Here is a 19,460-nt window from a genome sequence, read left to right on the forward strand (position 1 = left end):
CCAGGCGGGTCTCGAACCCGCGGGCTCAGGCAATCCACTCACCTCAGCCTCCCACAGGCGCGGGATTACAGGCTGAGCCACCGAGCCCAGCCAAAAAAGCTTCTTATTTTCCAGATCTCTCCATGAAAATTTTAGTACCGAACCAAATCGTATGACTGTCATAGGTCCTTACACAAAAGTGGCCTTGAAATATATGCACAACCTCCTTTTGATAGAAGACAGAGTCAGAGGCATAGAAAAACAGAGAGAAAATAACTGCTCCTGCTATATACACATAAAGGTCCTAGCTTCTTCAAAGCAAACTCCCCTGACGAAGGGCAGAATGAGGGTGGCGAAGTTTGAAGTAAAGCATGCGATCGAGAACAGACTGGACAAACTCCAGCTAGCCTGGAACTATCCCAGCTTCCGCCGTTGCGGTGTCTGGGGGCTTCCCCTCGGCGGGCCCCAGCGTGCGTGACACGGGGCTGCGTCACCGGCAGGCTGCACCCTCCCAGAGAACGAGCTGGAGTGGAGAAACAGAATTGCAGACAAGCGCTCTCTAGCTCCCCGGGGAGTCCTGCTCAGAGGGGAAAGACCCCATAGGAGGGTGCAGGACGAAACTAAAGCAACAGCTCCAACGCTCCAGTGAACGCACTGGAAGTTTCAACTAGATCGAGAAACTTTTCTTTGAAACCAAGTTCCCAATGCACCAGAAAACGTCTTTCCTCGCCACCTGGGCCTCGCTTGGACGCCAGCCTTCGCTTTCCTCGCTTGGACGCCAGCCTTCGCCTTGGGACTGGAGACCCGCTGCAAGGCGCCCCCGTCCCCCCGGGCCCCCTCCCAGGGCGCTCACCCGCGATGTCCCAGAGCTGCAGGCGCACCACGGTCTCCGGATCCCAGTGCAGCACCTTGAGCGCGAAGTCCACGCCGATGGTGGCCCGGTAGTGTGAGGAGAAGTTCTGGTGCACGTAGCGCTTGATGATGCTGGTCTTCCCCACGCCCAAGTCTCCGATCACCAGCAGCTTGTACAGGTGCTCCTTGTGCGGGGCCTGCATCCTGGTTGCCGGCCCGCGGTGCGGTACCTGACCTAGGACGTGCAACCGGGGCTTGATTGGTGCTGGAGACCCGAGAGCGCGACTGTGGGCTCAGGGGCGAGGCGCCGGCGCGAAGCCGGGCGAGGGGCGGAACTCCTCCCCTAAGGGTTAATCCTCCTTCCTACGCGCGGCCTTGGAGAGGGGTGGAGACAGGAGCGACTCCCTGGAGTGGAAGCTGAGGGGCCAGCGTGTTACTGCCTGTTGCAGCAGTTATTTGTACAGCGCGTGAGTTTCCGAAGAGCTTTTTTTCTCCTGCAATCCTGGCCACAAACGTGTGAAGTGTGGATTTGATCTTCCACGTTTTGCGTGTGAATGTCACAAAGTACTACACGGGAGATGACGGTCGTTGAACCGCCCAGCTGAACACAGATCTGAGGTCGCAAGGTCCGCCACCACCCCACACTGCAGAGACAGAATGCAGTAGCAGGAGGCTCAAGGACTGACTGGGCTCAGGTCCTGTGTGCCCAGATTTGTGAATGAATGGTCAGAGGCAGGTACTGTTCTTTCTCAATGAAATGGCAATGCTGCCCTCTCAGAAACTTTGAGGTGTGGACATTGAACACTTTCACACCTATTCAACTCTCAATGGTCTCACAAGGACAATTGGACTGAAAATGCCCAGGGTGTTCGTGACTTTTAGCCTCCTTTCCTATCCCAAAGGCTCTGAGCTGCGCAGAAAGACAGTTTAAACAACCAGTCAGATCATTACAAGTATTACATCTATTGAGCACTTGCTTTGTGCCAGAGTTTTTATGCATTATGCCACTTAATCATCCCTGCAGTCTTAATAGATACCATCATTTTCCCCATTTTACAAGTGAGGAAGCCAAGGACTAGACATTTTAAGTAATGTACCCAGAGTCAAATAAAGAATCAGGAAAAAAGCTAAATTCAAACCTAGGTCTTTTGGGTGCCAAAGACTTTTTTTTTTTTTTTTTTTTGAGTTGAAGTCTCACTCTGTCGCCCAGACTGGAGTGCTGTGGCTGCTCCCGGCCACCGCAGCTTCGACCTGCTCGGCTCCGGCGATCCTTCCACCTCAGCCTTCCAAGTAGCCGGAATTACAGGCATGAACTACCACGCCCCGCTGATTTTTTGATTTATTGTAGAGATGAGGTCTCGCTGCCCAGGCGAGTCTCGACCCCGCGGGCTCAGGCAATCCACTCACCTCAGCCTCCCAAAGGCGCAGGATTACAGGCTGAGCCACCGAGCCCCTGCCAAAGACTTTTTTAAATTCATTCATTTAAACAATGTACTTTGGGTTCCTACCAGGCACAGCTCTGTGTGCTTGGGATGATATAAAAATAATAATGCAAACTGATTTTTGGCCTCAAAAATTTACCTTGTGGATGGAGACAGACAAGGCAAAAATAAATAAGCACAATTTGTAATACGTTAATTGGTAATAAAATAAGTCAGGAAAAGGAATATGAAGAGTTGGCACGGGATTGTTGTTTCAGTAGGGTGGTCACAGGTCTCACCAAAAAGCAGACAACTCACTGAAGACCTAAAGGAAATGAGAAGCTGGGCCTGCAGGTCTAGGGAGGAGCATTCTATAACAGCATGAGCTATTTTGTATGTACTTGAATGTGCTGAGAATGATGCTGTACCTACTATATATCACTTCGTCTTCTCAATTGTTTTGTTCTGTTTACAAATGAAGCCAAGGTGGAGACAACTTTCCAAGGGCACAAATAGCTAGTTAGAACTGGGATTTACACACAGGCTCGTGTGAAACAAGGAAGGGAAGGTTTGGCATTGCCATCATCTTTCTGCCTTCCTCCTGACACACCCTAAACTTTAGCCTCCGCAGGCCCCAGACAAGAGAGGGATGTCCTAGACATGTGACTGGGACAAACCACATAAATTCTGTGAGTCTTGGCTTCCACATCAACGAAATGAGAATAATCATATCCACCTAATAGAGTTGTTGATAAAATGCTGGGCCCACAGTAGGTGGTACGTACATGGCAGCTATTAAAATGAGGGACAAGCTTTAAATACTGATCACAGGCATTGTCTTGTTCAGCTTTATCTCTCCTAGAGGGTAACTCAGTAGCTTGCTCATAATGGACGGTAAGTGAAGATGTGTAGATTTACATGGTATGTGTTTTATTGAAGTGCTTAGAGAGATAGGCCTCATTCACTGGTTTCTACCCCTGCAGGGACACACGAGGCAGATTATATTTAATGAAAGACAAATATTCTACCTGCTTAAAGAATTAGCCAACACTGTAGCTTCACTTCCTAGGGTAGGCATTCGGAAACCCAAGGTGCTTAAGCTATTCTTAATGCCTGCAAAGTTAGATGTTGACAAAATATGATATTTGCCAGATGTAAAATCCTGATTTTGTAAATCTGAAAGACAACTAGCCTGGACAAAGAGCTGATGGGGTAGAAACGAGAAAATAGGTGGAAGTTGAGACATAGTGTGGCCAAATCTCAACAGTATCTATCCCTGACCCTGCTTCTTTCAAGGCCTTGAGCTCTTTTCTCAAGCCTGATCCTCCCTGAGTCATCCTTACCTTTATCTGGTCTCCCCTTTTGGTCAGGAGCAAATTAGAACATAAGATGTTTAGATTTATGACATAGGAAAGGTAGGGCAAGATTCATGTTTCCTGGGGCCCAAAACTTATAAAATTGGGAGAAGGAGCTTTTTAAGCAAAATAATACAAAATTTAAAATATAAAATTAGGCCCAGGGCCTTGGAAGGGATCCCGAAGCTTCTGCTTCATTACTTCTCGGAGACAGGAAATCTCTCTCTCAGGGACAGTGCCCAACCATGGTAAGCAAGTGCTGGTGCGGCAGGAAGTATGTGTAATTTATTTCCAGTGGCATTCATTTAGGTCTCATGATAATTCTTCACAGTAGGAAGAAATTACTCTCGGTTTATATTTTCAAAGCTTTTAGGCTAAAGTAGCTCGGTAAGCACCCCAGGCTAGCAGTTCAGTATAATCTTTGTAAAAAGAACTCTGTCTCTGAGCCTGAAACTCCCCTGGGAAAAATGTGAGAGTTGGGTTGCAAGATCTCTGGGGACCTTTGGACTCCAAAATGTCAGAATTCTGGGTCTTCTAGACATCCTCTGGTAGGAGTGACACCCTACTAAATTCTAGTTACTCCTCAATAACACCATTACCCAGGAGGTGAAATTTTCTCTCCTGAACTCCACTTGTCGTCTCTTTAGAAGGTTTAGGAGAAAGACTGTGAAAGGGCCATTCCGAGACAAATGTGATGCTATAGTTGACTTCTGGTTTCATGGCTCCGTTCTTTCCTCTGCCTCACATTTTCCCACAAGACAAGGGCAATCCAAGCACAATTTTTGAAGGGCAAAATGTTCTGTGCACCTTGCCTTGTTTTGAACTTATTTTCTTCTGTCAGAGGTAGGCTGCAGATAGGGAGCTGGGCAGCAGAAGGCAAGCTATACACTAGATCTGGCCCCATGGTCAATAGATGGAAAGACATTATAAATCAGGTGGACTATCCCTGCCTCCTCTTCTACTCACTCCCCAACCCCACAATTATCATACTTCATAAGAACCTATCTGTCTCAACCTGAGAATTCATCTGCCCCAGATGCCCTAGGACAATCAGAAGGATGCCCAGCTTCTTTCTAATAAGACTCCCATAGGAGTCAGGGTTCCTTCTCTGTGCCTTGAGCCCCCTCTCCCAGCAGCCACACTGCACCATGGGAACCTGTTCACATGTTCTCAAAGCATCTCTGGAAATATTCTAACAATCTTACTACCCTCAAATTGCTAAACCAAGCACATTTTCTCACCAAGGTCAGAAAGGTAGATGACTCAAGTTTATAAAAAGTGAATGAGACGAAAAAGTGCTCAAAATTCAAGTTTAGAACGATAACCCAGAAGGCATTGTGTCAGATTCCTCTGAGTCTTTATTCCCTTGATGTCCAATGTGGGTGCATATTCTTACACTTATGAAATAGAAAAACTAATTTGAATGATTGGATATTGCTTTGCAAATGTAAACCTGAAGGGACGCACCCTCATATTTCCCTCCCAGGTCTGCTGTGTTTGGTGAGCTCCTGTGGAATTACCTTTTTTTGCCATTAAAAGAGCCATAGGGAGTTATTTATTAGCTTATGTGAGATCTTAATTATTTCTCTAAAGAAATATTGAAATGATTATAAGATAGGGTCTCAAAGGCTCTGTTGTAGGAAAGGTAAGCTAATTTTTCTTAGATTAATGAAAAGAATTTATCTTAAAAGAGTTCAACTCTACCCTGAAAAAGCCCTGTATGCAGTGACCATATATTTTATCATCCAAACTGAAATTCTCAAGAGTGAAAGGGAGTATTATTAATAATTACACCAAATAGTAGCAATAAGCCAAGGCTGTCCTAAGGAATATTTATTCTGGAAGCAGAGCTTTAGGGATCTCAAATGGCATCTACAACTAGAAGTGGCATTGGAAAAATTTCCTAAATCACTCTTTTAATAAATAGGTCTGCCAAGTTAAAGTTGCAACTCATTTCTCTGTTGTCTTTTGAGAGTTCTCCTTTTATCTACAAGGCTTGTCTGAAACCTGTGCTGACTTGCACTGGGAGTCATCCAGTATTGATTCAGGATTGCAGCAGTTGTCTGGAAGTAGGCAGAAACTTTTAGATTATTTGGAGAGAGGCCAAGATGAATTCTGTATGGAAAGTTCTTGAAACAAATACATTTCAGTCTATGAGAATTGTGTTGTTGGATTTTTCCAGAAAGAAAGTCTACAATAAGATATTTATGGATTATTTATGCTTCTTGCAGCAACATGGATGGAATTTGGAGCAACATGGATGGAATTGGAGAACATCATCCTAAGTGAACTAAAGCAAGAACAGAAAGGCTAAACTAAAGGCATAAAGAATGATATAATGGACATTGGGACTCAGAAGAGGGAGAGGGAGTAGGGGTGGAAGAATGAAAAATTGCCTGTCAAGTACTGTGTGCACAGGTGGTGCTGTGGGTACAAATAAAGCCCAGATTTCTTTGCCAGTATGTAATGCACCATGTAACCAAAATCTATTCATACCCCCTAAAGCTATTGAAATAAAGAGAAAGTAAAAAAATATATTTATGGATTATCATCAGAAACTAATTGATTGTGGGTTTTTGAACCCACCATTAGTATGAATCAAGAAAACCAGATTATGCCTTAAACCATTTTCAGCAATAGATTTATTCCCAACTAATACTATGTGCCATAGTTGCACACATTAGACTTGCATTAGACAGATGTGGATGAGTCAAGGCTCATATTTCTCCTAAACTACTCAACATGGGTGAGTGGAAATGAACCATGGAATGACCAGAATGCAAGCTGCTGAGAAAAACATGGAGTCAAATGATTCTGTGTGTATTAGAATTTCAATTCCTCTTTATTGGATGCCTACAATGTGCCAAGTTATTTATCTTGGTAAAGTTATTTGATACTCACAACCATCCTGTATCCAGCATACCAACTTTATAATGAGGGAAATAGGGCTCAGAAATTTAATAACTTTCCCCAAGTCACAGATATTGAAGTAACAGAATGAGAATTGTAACCCCCAATACCTAAACCTGTGCTTTTTCTACTATGCTACACTCCTTTAGCATGTATTAAATCTAGGTCCAGACTTTCACTCTAGCTTTGTTTCTGATACTCTTTTAGTTATTCAAGCTGTAAAGAAAGGGGGTTGATTCTATTTTCTAAAGTCCTGACTATGTAGAGACACATCCAATAAAGAAGGAAAAGAAAAATCTATGATCCAAAGATAAAAGGATCTATCCCATACTCACCAGCAACTCAGACAAAAAGTCAACACAGGTAAAAATGGCATGCTATTTATTTGTGGAAGTGGTTTGACCAAGTACACATAGCATATACCACAGAGTCTACTTCTGTTGCTCTCAGAGAAAGCAATAGCATGGTACTGAGGTTCTCCAGTGAATGAGTCCCTAGCTCATGATAAGTGAGTACACAGGGCCTGGTATGATCTAGCTCTGAAGGATAGTGCAAGAAAATTTCTGACATCCCACCAAAGCATCAGTAAATAAATATTTATGTGCAAAACACTGTATTATAATTTTTTGAGGGTCAGAGTCAGAAGAGGGATGTCACACTCATCTCAAAGTATGTGTCAGGTATAAGCCCCCTACCATCAAAGAGCTTCCATTCTGCTTAGAGCATCAGTATCTATACACATGACCCTCTACTACTTCTCTGCTCTCTTTCTGAGACTCCTTCTTCTTTTCTGCCTGTCCATTAAAATTTACTAATCTCAATCCTTGGGATTCTGACTTTCCCTGCTTGAGCTCATTCACTCCTGTGGCAATATAGCAAATTGATCTAGAAATTAAACTCTGGAATCAGACGATCTTGCCTCATTTCATATTCAAGTTCCCTCACTACCCATTTGCAAGAACTTAGTAGTTTGACTTCTATAAACCGGTCCCTTTATGTGTAAAATGAGGGCAATAATTTCTACCTTATAATTTTGTTCAGAATATTAAATGAAATAATCCAGTGACGTGCTTAGCATAGTGCTTGGCTCAGGGTATGCATTGAAAAGAAAATGTTAAATTATCAAATGTCTACTGGTTATATCTGTATCTTTATTTAAAATACAGCCTCACTTCTGCATTCTCTACCCTTGTTTCAACTGCCTGTTAGGCATTTCTGCCAGGCTTCCTGGCAGGCATTTCAAATGCAACATGTACAAAACTGAACTCATTATCTACCCTAACAGACTTGTTTCCTTTCCTGTATTCCTGGTTTTTGGTCAATGGTTCCACCCTCACTGAAGTCTACCACGCCTGAAAACTCAGTCACACTGGGTCCCTCTCTCTCTCTATCACCCACACATCCTATCAGCCTGAGTCCTCTGATTCTATCTCAGATAAATTCCTGTCTGCATTTCCTCTGCTCCAAAAAATGACTATTATAGCAAAAATGCAAATATTGATGTAACATCATTGTGGAGAAAGGAATTTTAAGCATTATATGAAAGGCAGAAATCATAAAAAGAGTTAAATGTATGTACATTAAACATCTCCAGAAGCAAGACAAATGATAAATGCATGGGGAAGTTTTGCAATGTTTAAGATGGCAAGAAGAAAATATACTTTATATTTAAGAGTTCTTATAAATTATTTCAAACATTTACTTAGAGAGACAGAATATAAACAAGCAACTTACCGCCCAAGAAAAACAAACACCAATAATGTGAAAAAAAATATTTTTCACTAGTAATAAAAATATGAAAATTAAACAATAATTAGACACCATTTTTCACTTTTCAAATTGATGAATATATTTTAATACTAAAAATACTCAATATTAATGACAATGAAAATAAATGGATACTATCGTATGATACTGGTGGGAGGAAAACTTAAGAAAATCCGCTGAAGCAAAATGTGGTTATATGTATCACAAACCTTAAAAAGGTATGTGTCCCTTGATTCAACATTTCATTTATGGAAATTTATAAGGAAATCATTAGAGAGGCATGCAAATATTTAACTTCAAAAATACCAATTGCAATGTTGCTCATAATAAAAAATCAGAACTCCCTAAATATGCATCATGTTAAATATTGTAATGGTAAAAATATGTGATGGGATATTATACAGTCTTAATAACCCCTGTAAAAGAAAATATTACAGCTGGAAAATGTTCAAATTTTTTCATAACATTTAAAAATAGGAAAAGCAACAAATCACAAAGAATTATAATCCCCAAATTTGGCATAAAATACATAATTTTCATTTTACGAACATGCTGTTGATAGAAAAAAAGTATAGAAATTATACACCAATATATTAAAGTTTATCTGCGGATGGTTAGATTACTACTTTTTAAGTTTTGTTCCTACTTTTCTGTAATTTCTAAAACTATTTTTTTTACAAGGAATATTCCTGATTTCAAAAAAAGAATTAAAGTTAGAAACAAATGTGCATGAAAGGCTTTGGGTGAGGATCCTAGCAACTCCAGTTCCAGGCTTCAGCATTCCATGTGCAATGACAATCACGTTTCCTGAGTATCAGTGTTTCAAGTTTCAGTGTTTTCCAGCCAACCTTTCCCATTCTGATCCCACTGATCTTATCGGAGCTGAGAAGTGTGCCCTCCCAAGGGAGCCAATGCATTATTTCATGGGTGGCACAGTCAGATTGACACTCCAGAACCAGTTAGACAAGGTTGCCATGCTGTCCTGGAATGACTCTGTCACAGTAGCTCAGGTTTAGCTCCTGAGGACAAGCTCTGTGTGCCTGAAAGAAAACTGTCTGACCCCTTTGGATTGAAATTCCCAGCGATGTAGCCCATATCTAAATCTTGATATCATCTTCCCCTCTTTCCTGCTTTTCCCCCTTTGACACCAACTTTTGAATTCTTCTCTCCAATATCGCTCCCATTCAGCTTGCCCTTTTCATTTTAGTCCCTCTTAATATCTCACCAAGTAGCTGATTCCTAAGAAAACCTTCCTGTTTCAGTTTCCCCTGCTTTGACCTATTTGTCATACCCCCAGATCAATCTCCTTCAAAAACAAATTACTATAAGTCAGGCGTGGTAGTGTGTGACTGTTGTCTCAGCTACTGGGAGACTGAGATGAGAGGTTAACTTGGGCCCAAAGTTCTAGTCCAGACTGAGCAACATAGAGAGAGCCCACCTCTAAAAAATAATAAATAAATAAATATATCACTTCAATAAGGCACACCTTTATTCATGATGTCTGAACTTGTCTTATGTGTGAGAGGAATACATCCTGTCTTATTTAACATTTTGTTGAGCTGGGTTTTCTGTTATATGCAGTCAAACCAAATCCTAAATAATAAACCTCCTTGAATCTGAAGGAAGTCTTCCCTTCTTTGGCACGCCTGAATAGTAGCAATTTATATGTATGTGTTTCACTATCCTACCTGCCCCCAGCATTCTTTTTGTAGATTTCCTCTCTCTCTTCTTTGATTCTACCTGTGAAATCAGAAGCGTATGTCTTACCAGCACATAGTGCAGACCTGATATATGATACCTCTGTGCTCAACTCAAGTTCCATACTCATTCAGACCCAGCTGCATTTAACGTCCTGACTTGTACAGACACTCAGTAAATGTTTTAAAGACAATGGAGAATGCAAACCATGCAAGACCATGTCTTATGTTACTGACAACCACTTTGAGCCTTGGATGCAGTAAGCTACCTGATTTTTTTTTAACAAGAAACTTGAGCATTGCTACTGGTATTCATAGACAGCAACAGGTAAGTGAGACTCCAAAGACTGCTGGAGTGGAAGTTATAAAGGCTGCATTCCCTTTCTGACTCTGCCACTAATTTCAGAATCATCCCGGTCCCTTCACCTTGCACACTCCTTGAATCCCCTTTGAATAGCTTCTCTAAATTGATAATATCGTCTCAAAAATAATCTGGTCATATGCATGAAGGGTCTTAAATACAGGCATAATTATCCAACAAAATGTAAGTGCTCTTTAAACAGTGGCTCCTCTTTTAAGAATCCCAAATAAATAATCAGGCAGTCTTTCAAAGATTTATGCGCAAGATATTTAATGCAGTATTGTTTTAGTAGCAATCCAAGTACCTATCAACTGGAAATTGATTAAATAGACAATGTCACATCTGTAAAAGTTGATGTTAACCATTAATTTATGAGGAATATTTAATAGAATTAATGTTCAGGCTATTATATTATTTGAAAAAACAAAATATAAAATTACATATGTATGTGTATATATATTATAAATTATCATCCCAATTTTATAAATATATATGAGTGATTATACATGTAACTGGAAGAAAACTTTTTACTTTATCCTTTTCTCAATTCTCTATTTATATGCATTGATTTCAAAATCAGTAACATTAATGTATAATTATTTTGAAAGTCATTTAAGATTTTTAACTTATTTGTATTTATTATTGATATTTGGAAATTTTAAAGTAACACATCTTGATGTAAGTCACTAAGTTGTCTTTTCCATCTGGGTACTCATGTCCTTCATTTTTCAGAAATATTCTTGTATTATTTATTTAATAATTTTATCTCTCTTTTAATTTGTTGTCAATATCTCAAAAATCTTTAAGCTAACTCTAGGCCACTAAGACTTTATAAACAATGTTTCTTTCTCTCTCTCTCTCTCTCTCTTTCTCTTTATTCTACTTTCTGGAAGATTTGTGCAACTTGCTTTCCAAGTCTTTCACTGAAAACTTTTTATTAGCTACTTGATTTCCAAGAGATGTTTTGATCTATTTTTTTAAATGTGCCAGGTTCCTAAAACATAATTAGATAACTTAATTAAGTAGACTTTTTTTGACAATTTTTTATAACAATGCCACTGCAGCCTCCTAAATAATACTGGAAAATCAATTTCCCAAGAACCTTTCATCCTCATCCCACTATACTGGAAATATTTAAATAATACAATAATTGTATGCTGCAAGCCCTACAGCATCAACAATAACCAAGATGTTTTGCAATAGAGGTAATAGGTGCTCCCTTGTGGGAGCACCTATTGGATATTGGAAGATTCTTTCTGTGAGCTAAACTCATATTGGAAGATACTGATATTGGAAGATTCTTTCAGTGAGCTAAACTCAACTAGGGGCAAGCTAGGAGGCAGAGAAAGCTGGTTGATTTCTATCACTTTCCCCTCAAGTCACTTAATGACAATCTTTGATTCAGAGCTTTGAGTTAGGAGGAACTTAAAGGAAAGCTAGAAAATGCAAGCAATGAGGAAAATGATTGGTGATTGTTTGCCGTTGTTGTTTGATTTTGTTGATCTATTTAGACTCAGTTCTATCTATTAAAAGAGTTTGGCAGTATCTTTCTGTTGACCAGGGTTTGTTTCCCAGATTTTCACAAAACCATCTAGATGATTGGTGCCAGCCCCTGCTCAGTTAGTTCACCTTGGAAAAGAGATACTTATCTAGACTGCTGGAATCATATTTCCCAAGTAAGGCATATTGTTGCAAAAAGTGGCTTATTTTACAGGGAACAGAGACACAAAGAAAAATCTGGTACCCTCCAGATATGTCTGTAGAGATTTTTAAGGCTGATAATCCCATGACTAATCCCAAAAGAGAGGTACCAGACCCTCCAGCTTGCCTGGTACCAAAAGGCTAAGGAGGATCAGGGCTATAGGCATCCAAAACTCCAAGGCCCTGTGGGACAAGTGTCTGCAGCAGTTTTTGTAAGAGCCTTCTCGTCTGCTGGAATAACCTTGCTTGGTACTTTTGGTGATGACCGTCGCTGAGTATTTTTTGCTGCCACTTTCTTCATCTGATGAATGATCCCTTAACCAAACCTTTACTGTTTGTTTATTAAGGCCGAGACCCTACAAGTAATCTAATCTGGGCATATGGTTTTGTTAAAAACATTTCTCAACACCCTCAGCGATTCTGGAATAAAATCTGCAAATCACCAAAGATCACACCTTGACTTTGCTGACATGATAGCCATTGGCAGTGCAATAGTCCAATCAGCTGGGTCACTCCCAAGAAACTCTGCAGTACTTGTTCACTCTTAGTCATGTGTTTCTTTTTTTTAATACAAGATTTTACATTTTGTTTATTCTCTACTTGGGAAAATTTTACAGTGCTATGAACTTTTCATGGACCATTTCTAAAGGAGCTTCCTCAAAGAAGAGCTATCAAACAAGGAAACTCTTGAAGCTTCCTCACCTCCACGTCCACTGGGGTCATGGCCTCTCAGATTCATGGTCTGCTCTCCCAGTTCCTGGTATGCAGGGCTGGCATTCTTTTCTGCGGGTACAGACTCCTGAGGCTCAGCCTGAGGGATCAGACAGCCCCTTGCCCTCAAGAGAAATGGGCCAAATAAATAATAATTGAAGATGAAAGAGATTTTCACAGTTTCAGCTAGGCTAAGAAGATTACATTTATTGTAACCCTTAATCACAGTGGTAGCTTTATTGCCACTTGGGTTCACAATGAGGTCACAAGTCACTGGTAGTAAATATAGGACTTGGATGAGTAAGAGTTATATATCAGGATGCAATGTCTGCTGTTTGTTAATTAGCTAGTGCTGCCTGGCGTTTATTATACAGGGAAGTTAACACAACTAGGAAAAATAAAATTTGGAACACTGGGCTGATAGGCATCACTGAAAAGACTGTAATTTTGGGTCTTAGCAGAGTAAATGGTCATCTTGGCAGAGAAAAGGAAACACTTAGAGCATCCTTGGAACAATCTATTTTGAGAAGGCAACCCCTTAACTGTGTATTCATGGCTCTTTAAATTCCACTGAAAAATTGGACCTACTACTAGGTCTACCACTCACTTGCAGTGTGACCTTGGCCATCCACTGTACCACTCTAATCTCAGATTCTTTAGCAGTGAAATGTGACGAATATTATCCACTTTCCATGGTTGTAAAAATTAGGTCAGATAAATGACTGAGCAATTGTTTAGGACATTGAAGAGATCATTGTACAAAAGTAAATTATAATTTCTCATTACTCCTATTGCTCATGCTGTAAGATTAAAAGAACTATACTATAAGACTAAATTTAAGACATGTTAAAAGATTAAAAAGTCTCTATTACTTATACTATAAAACTAAAAGACTAAAATAATTCAACATTCTCTAAGAAAGCATCAGTGAACATTGCCCACTAGAAGTGATTCTCTAGCCTTTCTAAAATTCTATAACTCTTGCTACTTTGCATCAGACAGACCTGAGTTTCAATTGTGGCTCTACCACTCACTATCTGTATGATTTGGGGACAATTACTGAATGTTCCTTCGAGTATTTTCATATTTGTTTCTAATATGTAATTCAAACCCGTTCTTTTTTTATTTCAAAACAGTATCACTATTGCCATTTATTTTTTGAGAAACTCAGGCTAAGAGGATGAATTCCTCTTCCAAAGATATACCATATGTAAATACTTGAATAGAAATTTAATTTATTTTTTGCTTATTATTTTTAATTGACAAATACAAATTGTCTTAATTATCATGTACAGCACATTGTTTGAAATATGTATATACTGTGGATTGGCTAAATTGAACTAAATAATATATACATTCCCTCATATAATTACCATTTTGTGTGTGTGGTGAGAACACTTAAAAATCTATTCTAAGCAATTGTCAAGAACGCAGTACGTTGTTCTCAACCACAGTCATCATGTTTTAAAATAGATCTCTGTAACATATTTGAATTGGAATTTAAACCCAGAGCCATCTAGATCTTGGGTCATCATCTTTTCCATTAAGCAATGATGCATAATCACAAGTGAAAAGCACCCAGTAGACATTTGGTAAGTACAGGCATAAAATGCTGGTTGAGAGTGTGGGTTTTGAAGCCAAAGTACCTGATTCATTCTGACTTTTTGATTTATTGGCTATGTAACAACAGATAAGCTACTTAACCTCCTGTGCCTCGGTTTCTTTCATTGTAAAATGGAGATAAATGTAGTACTACCTTGTAGGGTTGTTCTGAGCATTGACTTAATTCATGTAAAGTACTTAGAGTAAGGACTTGACCAATACAAACATTATTGTTGAATAGAAATAATTTTCTCTTCACCAAACTGTAATGCAAGCATATTACTGTCCACATTATGAAGAAGCAAAATATAGTCACTAAGAATAAATGTATTTTTGGAGACTTACTAGCAAGTTATAAATACTTCTGTCAATGCATATATAAAATGCTGAATTTTCATTTACCACTCTGAGACAAAATGGGGGCATTTTTATTTCATCTTTCTTAGTATACATTTAAGCAGATACATTTTCAAGAGCATTGGCAAATACAGAAAAATAAATCTTATAATTTTATTGTCCAACATAATCACTGCCAAATTTTTTTACATTTTATTGTACTATTTATTTCTATGTTTATTTTTTGTAATCTGTATATGTATATATGTAGATGTGTAAGTACAGTTAAAACAAAATTATATATGTAGCTTGATTTCTTAATTCCATTTGTTTACATAATGAGGATTTCTTTGGTTTCAAACATTGTAAAATGCATTTGTTCTATCATATATCATCGTCCCTTCAAAGCATATTTAAGATAAAGCATATTTAAGATAAAGCTCAGCAAATTATCATTCTTGAACCCAAATAGAACTTTTTAAATATAACATCACTAGAATCTTAATGAGTTTTTGTCTTATTTTTAACACATTATATATGAAGTGATATATCACAGGAAATAGCATTTTAAGGAAATATCATTTCCTTTCTCAAAAGAACATAAAACATCTGCTTTTTTTCCAAAATGAAATACAGAGTAATAAAAATAGTCTTTTTAGGCTATGTAAATTATCTTACATATATTTCAAAAGTTTCTCCAAAGTGTAAAATTAACAAAAAAATTATTGTGGTCTTTGAACATAATTTTTAGCATATGCAAATTATCCTCATCTAATTATACTTAGCACTTTTAATCTTGAGTGCATCAAATCATTTCACACTTCTTAATAAAGACTCAACAATTTTTAATTAAAGTTTAATTTGGGGTGATATTCAACAAAAAATATTATATGAAAAAATTATTTATAAGACACTGAATGTAAGGGCAGAAGCCGTAGCTCATGCCTGTAATCTCAGCACTTTGGGAAGCCAAGGCAGGAGGATCACTGGAGATTGGCAGTCCAAGATCAATCTGAACAAAGTAGCCAGACCACAACTCTAAAAACAATTTTTTTTTTTAATTAGTCAGTTGTGGTAGCATATGTCTGTAGTCTTATTAAAAAGCTAGGGCAAAAGGATCACAAGAGCCTAAGCATTTGAGGCTGCAGAAGGCTATGACCATGCCAGTGCACTCTGGCCTAAACAACAGAATGAAACTCTGTCTCCAAAGAAAAATAAAAGGGAAAAAGAAAAAAAAAAAGAGATGTGTGCCATATATGGTTACAAATTCAATTTCTTTTTGTTGACTTATTACTGACTTGAAACTCACAGGCTCAATTTCTAAAGCACTAAAGTGAATGCTCTCTTTTAAGATGAATATACAGCAAATAGAATCTAGAAAAACCCATTTATTTCCATTTTACCTATTATAGTTACTTATTAAAATGAAATAGATCCCGGTAATACTTTTAAAAATCAAGCATGGTCAATCACATGAATAACTAGCTTTAAAGACTGAACTAAATCCTTATACTCTTCTGCATCTAATTTAAAATACTTTCTCCAACTATTTGTATAGTTTTCAGCCATTTGTAATTTTTACTTTGGGTGTCTATATATTCTTTACCAGTTATATCTATAAGATATGTCTGGGAAGTGTCAATGTACATCATCCCACTTGATCATTGATGTGATACTTTTAGATTCAGAAGAAGGAGGGGAGAGAGGGAGGGAGGGAGAGAGGGAGGGAGGGAGAGAGGGAGGGAGGGAGGGAAGAAAAAAAGGAATCAGAAGAATGTAAACTAGTTCAACCTCAGTGAAGCAAACAGTGTGGAGATTTCTCAAAGAACGAAAAAATAGAATTACAATTCAACCAGCAATCCTGCTACTAGGTATCTACTCAAAGGGAGAAAACATCATTATATATAAAAGTTACCTGTACTCATATGTTCATTGCAGCACTATTCACAATAGCAAGGTCATGGAACCACTAAAGTGCCTGTCAACAACTTACTGAATAAAGAAAAGGTGGTACATATACATCATGGAATACTGTACAGTCATAAAAAAGAATGAAATCATGTGCTTTGCAGCAACATGGATGGAGCTGGAGAACATCATCCTAAGTGAACTAATTCAGAAACAGAAAACCAAATGCTGCACGTTCTTGTTGATATGTGGGAGCTAAATTGCCACAAGTATAAAAATAATAGACATGGGACACTAAAAGGGGGAAGTAGGGGGGAGGGCTAGGGTGCAGAAATTATGTCCTGGGTATAATGTTCACTATCTGGGGAATTGGTAACCCAAAGCCCAATCCCCAACACTACGCAATATGTCCATGTAATAAACATGCACTTATACCTCCTGAATCTGAAATAAAAGAAAAGAAAAAGAAACCAATTTTCAGAGAATTAAGTAACCTGTTCAAGATCACACAACTAGTGAATTACAGAGCTAAAACTTATTCTCAAATCCATCTGATTGCCAAAGCTATGTTTTTGGCTCCAGACTAGATAGTGTCTCGCCTTTAGTACTGGAGCTGGATTTGGCTGCTTTTAATAGCCAACAGATGCTATAGGTGCTTCCGTAATGAAAACAGCTCCTAACTATGAACAACAACACAGAGAATCTGAGAACTAAAAAATAGATTTGGGAAAAATTATAATCAGAAAACAATCAGAAGAAGGTATCCATGTAGTAGTCTTGGAAAAGGAGAAAGCATAGATCTCATAAATAGTATTCTTAATTAGATTATTCAGGATTAAATTATCCAATTTATCAGGTATTATTCAAGGGCATATAATCTACAGCATTTATGCTAAGAAATTTAGTTGAGATTTTGATGTAATCTTGGAGAGTGGAAATTTCATTAGCATGTTTACCTGGAAATAAGAAAGTTAAGAAATTAGAAAGTGAGGAAAGAAGAAGGAAAAAAAGAGGAAGGGAAGAAGTGAAGGAAGGAAGGAAACTAGAAAGGAGAGAGTATTCATTGCACTTCTATTTTGTGCCAAGTATTTTTATAGCATTGTATAGTTTTGCCATTAACCTAATTCTGAAACATGGGTATTAGCTTTACAGATTAAATTGAAGCTCAGAGAAGTATAGCTGTATTTCATAATTAATATAACATGCAAAGAATTGAGCTGGGGTTTAAAGACGATAGTATCTGAGTACATAGTATAGTATTCAAGCCTGTCTTTTTTTCCACCATAACATCGTACAACCATTCTAGAAAATGCACGAAAATTCAGTTTTTCTCCTACCTGATTTATGGAAGTAGCTCAATATAGCTTACTTTAGTTCATTGCAAGAGTGTCTGACACACAGTAGACAGTCAATAAATACTTTTTGACTAACTGAATGGATGATTTCCAAAAACAGAAAAAAAGAAATGTGAAAACGTGTATCTGTTCTTATAAAGGACATAAAGGGAGGCAGAGACCAGAAGAAGGGAACTATGTTGACCTGGGAAAGATTGTTTGAATTTAGTTAAATTTGTGAATTCAGATTGGGTAACACTAAGAAGTATGATTTGGGCTCAAGATGATCTCTAACCTGGAAAAAAAAAATACAGGAGTCAAGCTTAAACTAGGTACTAATCTGGATTTTCTTCTGCTCTAGGAAAGTTCAAAGTGTGGCTAAGGATTCTAAGACCTCCATAGAGTATTAGAGACCACTTTCCTACTACAAGATTTACTCTAAAATAAACACGAATTCCCAGGGCTCCTTGAGACATGAAGTTATCCTACCCTAAACTCTTATCTCATGTATTTTGAAACTTACACCTTGGATTGAGCAGAATCTTCCAGGATGCAAACCTGATATTTTATCAGGTATTTATTGGTAACCCAAACTTTAAATATTCAGACTGTGCTTTATAGGAATAAACAGCAGAAAAGCAACAGGGGGTGTTTGGTTTGTTAGTTGAAATTAATGAAAAAAAGTATTTGACAACTGTATTAATTACAATGTCTGTCATAGCAAGTAGCAGAAATCCAACTAAAATGACCTTCAATGATAACAGGAATGTTAGCTAACATTCAGTCTAGCAATATGGTGATACTTGCCCCAGTAGCTCAGAGATGTCAAAAAGAATTCAGTTTTTTCAGTCTTCCTAATCTATCTTCTATATAGAAACTGGCAACCTATTTGCCAAAGTTTTTAGCTCCTTCTCCTGATGACTCACCTGGATTGTATGTATTTCCCAGCCTTTCTTACAGTTAAATTTGGTCATGTGATTGAATTCTGACTAAGAAACAGTGGGCAAAATGTTGTCTACTTCCATGTCTAACCTGTGTGGGATCGTCCATGCTTTCTCCTTCCACAAGCTGATGCAAATAGCATTACAATCTTAACAACCATATGTAGAAGATGGCAAACGTGGGCTTAAGTCAGCAAATGAAATATACCCGTTTTGGACATTTTGGAAAAGGAGAAACAATTATTACAGTTTCAACCACTACATGTCTTTACTTACTTATATTAAAATATTAATATCAGAACTGGAAAGATGCCTTAAGAACAACCTAAGCGCCGGGCTCAGTGGCTCAACCTGTAGTCCTGCTCCTTGGGAGGCTGAGGTGAGTGGATTGCCTGAGCCCGCGGGTTCGAGACCTGCCTGGGCAACTTGGTGAGACCTCATCTCTACAATAAATCAAAAAATTAGCTGGGCGTGGTAGCGCGCGCCTGTAATTCCAGCTTCTTGGAAGGCTGAGGCGGATGGATCGCCTGAGCCCAGCAGGTCGAGGCTGCACTCCAGTCTGGGCAACGGAGTGAGACTCCAACT

At 38.5% G+C, this 19,460-nt stretch overlaps 1 protein-coding gene across 1 annotated transcript in view; it reads right to left on the bottom strand.

Moving 5' to 3' along the window:
• RAB38 (RAB38, member RAS oncogene family) overlaps positions 1-1,081 on the bottom strand; it is a 65,416-nt gene extending 64,335 nt beyond the window's left edge. The window contains exon 1 of the mRNA XM_008071633.1: positions 833-1,081. Coding sequence (XP_008069824.1) covers positions 833-1,034 — 202 coding nt within the window. The 5' untranslated portion in view covers positions 1,035-1,081. The remainder of the gene's footprint in view (positions 1-832) is intronic.
• Between the last annotated feature and the right edge of the window lie 18,379 nt (positions 1,082-19,460).

The sequence above is a fragment of the Carlito syrichta genome, unplaced genomic scaffold, assembly GCF_000164805.1.
Source record: "Carlito syrichta isolate Samal-C Ts95f unplaced genomic scaffold, Tarsius_syrichta-2.0.1 Scaffold113530, whole genome shotgun sequence".
NCBI lineage: Eukaryota > Metazoa > Chordata > Mammalia > Primates > Tarsiidae > Carlito > Carlito syrichta.